Raw genomic sequence first — 5,852 nt, 5'->3', positions numbered from 1 at the left:
CCTGATGCATTTTTTCAAAAAGAGACATTAGCCAAATTAGCCAAGCCAAAGAGTGTTAACCTATCAGTCAATCTGCAAATACGTGGCTCAAAAGTACCAGATATAGGTCATCAAAACTCAAATGTTATCGAAAAACTAAAGCGCTGATTAAAAATCAACAATTAAAATCCCCTAAAAAATAATTAAATATGTACAGATTTACAGGAGCTCTGTGCTTAGGCTGCAGCCTGGTCTCAGAGCATTTGATATTCTTCTGAATGTAGATCTGCAATACTCAATTTAATATGATACTGTATGGTACGTTTCATATGGTATATATTAATTTTGAATATCCATCACCCATTTCATATATGTTACAAATTACAATTGATATTATATGTTATGAATTTGCTAAATACACAATATGTTATGAATTTTCAAAACGTTTGCTATGTTACGAATTCAAGCTAGGCTAGGGGTTAGTGTTAAGTTTAGGAGTTATGATAAAGGGTTAAGGTTAAGGTCATGGGAAGGGTTAGCTAAAAGGTTTAAGGTTAGGGGAAGGGTTAGCTAATGTAACCGATGTGAAATGGCTAGCTAGTTAGCGGTGGTGCGCGCTAATAGCGTTTCAATCGGGTGACGTCACTCGCTCTGAGACCTGAAGTAGTTGTTCCCCTTGCTCTGCAAGGGCTGCGGCTTTTGTGGCGCGATGGTTAACAATGCTTCGAGGGTGGCTGTTGTCTATGTGTGCAGAGGGTTCCTGGTGCAAGCCCAGGTAGGGGCGAGGAGAGGGACGGAAGCTATACTGTTACACTAACATGTAAGTAGTTGCGAAGTAGCAAAAAAGTAGTAAGTTGTTAATTAGCTAAAATGCTAAAGTTGTCCATGATGACATTCAAACTCGCAAACTTTGAGTTGCTAGACGTTACCATTACGCCCACCCATCCACCCCGACCAACCACTCTAATTTCGTTTTGCCTTAAAAAACAATCTGTCTTATGTAACCATACCAAACATAACATATGATAATACTTTTAGTGTCCCGGATTTACGTTTACTATGTTGAATCTAGTCTATGAGACCAGGCTGAGGCTGCTACCAGGGTGCCATGACAACTATAGAACTCATGTGCTTTTACATAGGCCTGAAATACATGGAACCTTGAATCATGATTATTTAATCTTCTGATTTAATCAAGCCTAATGTTTTCTTGTTCTATTTTGGAAATAAGTTTAGGTGACAGGCTGATGGGACTATGGGCTATAGGTAACAAACTCTGCTCGAATGACGGCTATATTATGACGCACCTTAGAACTTGTAAATGTGCGCCAGAAGAGTACTCTGTCCTAGACCTATCCAAAAGGCCCGAGGATGCGCCTCAAGCTGCGGAACCTTCTACAGTTCATGTGGAACAGGAGATCCAACAGCGGGCCCCAATGTGTGCCATACATCCGCGACATCAGACAGCTGCAGAGCGAGGGCTTCTACCGAGTTTATCTCGGTGAAACCGAGTTTCCAGAGGGTCTGATCACTGGTGACATCTCCGCGGCAACGGACGCCTCCAGCAGCAGACACAGCTGGAGCGTCATCCACGCGGGAGGTCAGAGAGGATGGGTTCCATGGAATTACAAACTACTGTTCCACTGTAGCGGTGTCTCCTCACTGCAGCCTTCAGGGGAAATATTTGAAGAGTTGTGTGGCAGTTTAAGGGAGAACTACGGGAAATGTGCGATAGTGGTGAACAATCATAGCTGGAGGTCATCAAGGAAAGGTGACGATTGTAAATCTGTTTTCGCGGGGTACGTTCACCACCTGCCCGAGGCCCCGGTGGATCTCATACCTATGAGCTGCTGCCCGACGTTGGCGCGCGCGTACGGGCACGAGCTTATCCAAATCCCGTTCCAGTGCGCGCACCTGAGCCCTCTGAACAGCGCTTGGTCCACGGTGAAGTGGTTTGCGACCAACGACCGTGGGAAGTATTCGGAGGCCATTTACGACGGTGACACTCTACATAAATACGTCTATTGGAATGAGCTGATGGAGGGAGCTCTGAAGAAGATGACCAAGAGGAAATGGGAGGAAGCATTGTCTCGAGTTAGGAAGAATGAGAATCATTACCTAAATGACAAGCAGTGACAATGGATTCATTCAGACTATATAAAAGAGATGCACATGACATTGGCTAAGGGACTTTTTTTGTTTGTTGGTAAAAGTCTAGTTTCCATGTATTGTGAGGTTAGTGCTATGGTCTCTTCCAAAAGGTCTGAACCTTTATGGCACAGGATAGTGTGCTCACCCCATACTGCAATGTTATTGATTCAAGCATGGTTCCTGCTCCTAAATCACAACTGTACATTATCAAATGCTATGACTCATTAAGATTCACAACCAAAATGTAATTTAATAAAACTTGTTACAGATTATCAATGTATTTGGAATCATAGGAATGCAATGAATTTACAACCAAATCACATGTTCAGACACTGAAACATGTTTTAAATAGGCCTGGATATTAACATACACTACCGGTCAAAAGTTTTAGAACACCTACTCATTCAAGGGTTTTCTTTATTTTTTTAAACTATTTTCTACATTGTAGAATAATAGTGAAGACATCAAAACTATGAAATAACACATATGTTATCACCCTTTACCTTGATGACAGCTTTGCACACTCTTGGCATTCTCTCAACCAGCTTCATGAGGTAGTCACCTGGAATGCATTTCAATTAACAGGTGTTCCTTGCTGAAAGTTAATTTGTGGAATTTCTTTCCTTCTTAATGCGTTTGAGACAATCAGTTGTGTTGTGACAAGGTAGGGGGGTATACAGTAGATACCCCTATTTGGTAAAAGACCAAGTCCATATTATGGCAAGAACAGCTCAAATAAGCAAAGAGAAACGACGGTCCTTCATTACTTTAAGACATCAAGGTCAGTCAATACGGAACGTTTCAAGAACTTTGAAAGTTTCTTCAAGTGCAGTCGCAAAAACCATAAAGTGCTATGATGAAACTGGCTCTCATGAGGACCGCCACAGGAATGGAAGATCCAGAGTTACCTCTGCTGCAGAGGATGAGTTCATTAGTGTTACCAGCCACAGAAATTGCAGCCCAAATAAATGCTTCAGAGTTCAAGTAACAGACATCTCAACATCAACTGTTCAGAGGAGACTGTGTGAATCAGGCCTTCATGGTCGAATTGCTGCAAAGAAACCACTACTAAAGGACACCACTAAGAAGAAGAGACTTACTCGGACCAAGAAACACGAGCAATGGACATTAGACCGGTGGAAATGTGTCCTTTGGTCTGGAGTCCAAATTGGATATTTTTGGTTCCAACCGCTGTGTCTTTATGAGACGCGGTGTTGGTGAACGGATGATCTATGCATGTGTATTTCCCACCATAAAGCATGGAGGAGGTGGTGTTATGGTGTAGGGGTACTTTGCTGGTGACACTGTCTTTGATTTTGAATTCAAGGCACACTTAACCAGCATGGCTACCACAACATTCTGCGCCGATACACCATCCCAATCTGGTTTTGGCTTAGTGGGACTATCATTTGTTTTTCAACAGGACAATGACCCAACACACCTCCAGGCTGGGTAAGGGCTATTTTACAGATGGAGTGCTGCATCAGATGACCTGGCCTCCACAATCCCCAGACCTCAACCAAATTGAGACGGTTTGGGATGAGTTGGACCACAGAGTCAAGGAAAAGCAGCCAACAAGTGTTTAGCATATGTGTGAACTCCTTCAAGACTGTTGGAAAAGCATTCCAGGTGAAGCTGGTTGAGAGAATGCTAAGAGTGTGCAAAGCTGTCATCGAGGCAAAGGGTGGCTATTTGAAGAACCTCAAATATAAAATATATTTTGATTTATTTAACACTTTTTTGGTTACCTCATCATTCCATATGTGTTATTTCATTGTTTTGATGTCTTCACTATTATTCTACAATGTAGAAAATAGTACAAATAAAGAAGAACCCTTGAATGAGTAGGTGTGTCCAAACTTTTGACCGGTAGTGTATGTCCTGACCACATATGCAGCCTGTTACGTTCCCCAGTTTCTGTGTTGTAGTGTGTATTTGAGTGTGTGTTTCAGAAGATGGCTTCCTGAAATCCCCAAGCAGCTGATTGGTCGACTCCAGGTCTAATTGGAGAGCTGACCCCGCCCTCTCGTCAGGACGCAGCTGTCTTCAATTAGATTCCTACTGAAGCTATATAAGCCAGTGTTCTGTTGCTCAGAGGAGAGAATGCAGAAAGATTGATTGTGGGAGAGAGAATTCAATTGCTGAGAGCGGTGTTGGTCGTTTTTCAGGGAGCTGAGGGTTATATAGTGTTGGTTGTTACTCAGAAGGTGATTTGGTATGTACTATGTTAGTTGTTGCTGAGGGAGCTGATTGGTTATGTCTTATGTGTTACAGGAAGCACTGTTTTGATTATTGAAATTGTTTGTTAGTCTGTTTCATTTGTTCCCAGGGGGGAAGGGGAAGGCACCTTGGGAGTGCTTAGGTAAGAGTCCCGCGGGCATACATATACCCGTAGTATATTCACTGTCTAGGCACACTAGGTAAGACCTGGGCGGACCACTCCCTGTATTTTGGTTAGGGCACCAGGTGGTGCTAAGTTAGGTAAGTAGTGGGTAGGCAGGTTAGAGAGGGGGGCTTTGACATTTACTTTCTTTGCTTTGGTTCTGTCCAGCCCCTTTTCCCCATATTACCGTGTGACGGAATAAATTCCTTGTAAATGGTACCACTCTCTCTGCCTTTGTCATCCTTCCTCGCACCTACAGTCCATACCTCTTTCAATTCACGGAGAGTTGAGTTGTAGTAGGGTGTTGCGTTTCCTCTTCATAGAGGCGTGTGTAACACAGCCTAACATCGTTAACCTTCCTAGAATACACCATAAAGCAGGACTTGGCCACAGACATCCTAAACCCCCATGTTAGAGACCAATCTTCCACAACTTTCACAGCTTCTTGCATCTTCCTCATCACATATTTCACATTCCCATTTCTCTTACATCGGCATACAAGGCCACTCCCTGTCCCACTTCCTTAAATATGTAATCTATCAGGGTGAACAACGCCAGACAAACCATACTTCCCTGAGTATCAAATGTATTTGTCACACATACACATGGTTAGCAGATGATAATGCTAGTGTAGCGAAATGCTTGTGCTTCTAGTTCCGACAATGCAGTAATAACCAACGAGTAATCTAACCTAACAATTCCACAACTACTACCTTATACACACAAGTGTAAAGGGATAAAGAATATGTACATAAAGATATATGAATGAGTGATGGTACAGAACGGCATAGGCAAGATGCAGTAGATGGTATCGAGTACAGTATATACATATGAGATGAGTAATGTAGGGTATGTAAACAAAAGTGCATAGTTTAAAGTGGCTAGTGATACATGTATTACATAAAGATGGCAAGATGCAGTAGATGATATAGAGTACAGTATATACATATACATTATAAGTGGCATTGTCCACTTCAAACCTCATTGACAATTCTGACCCCACCCGTATGACTTGATCGAACAGGAAGTCCATGATCCAGTTACACAGACGTCCCCCAAAGCACAATGCACTCAACTTGATCAACAACCCTTCCTTCCACATGTCAAATACACAATACTCATCCTCTTATTGTCAGGCCCTTGGCTATCTCTGTACTAACTGTAACCAGGGCATCCATGGCAGACCTCCCTCTCCTGAACCCACTCTGTGCTACGCTCATCAAACCCCTGACTTCCAAGAGATACATCATCCTACTCACTATCAACTTTTCCATCAATTAACATGTTGGACGTCAGTGCAATAGGCCTTATAACTGACAGCCCCAAGGGATCTTTACCT

At 42.7% G+C, this 5,852-nt stretch overlaps 1 protein-coding gene across 1 annotated transcript; it reads left to right on the top strand.

Annotated features, from left to right (window-relative positions):
* Positions 1-1,350: 1,350 nt before the first annotated feature.
* LOC139581931 (uncharacterized protein C21orf140 homolog) lies at positions 1,351-2,115 on the top strand. Its single transcript, XM_071412124.1, has one exon. It carries the CDS (start codon positions 1,351-1,353, stop codon positions 2,113-2,115), a length of 765 nt encoding a protein of 254 aa, XP_071268225.1.
* The last annotated feature ends 3,737 nt before the right edge of the window (positions 2,116-5,852 follow it).

The sequence above is a fragment of the Salvelinus alpinus genome, chromosome 7, assembly GCF_045679555.1.
Source record: "Salvelinus alpinus chromosome 7, SLU_Salpinus.1, whole genome shotgun sequence".
NCBI lineage: Eukaryota > Metazoa > Chordata > Actinopteri > Salmoniformes > Salmonidae > Salvelinus > Salvelinus alpinus.
The sequence above is the reverse complement of the archived record's forward strand: the minus strand, read 5'-3'. Positions and strand labels throughout refer to the sequence as shown.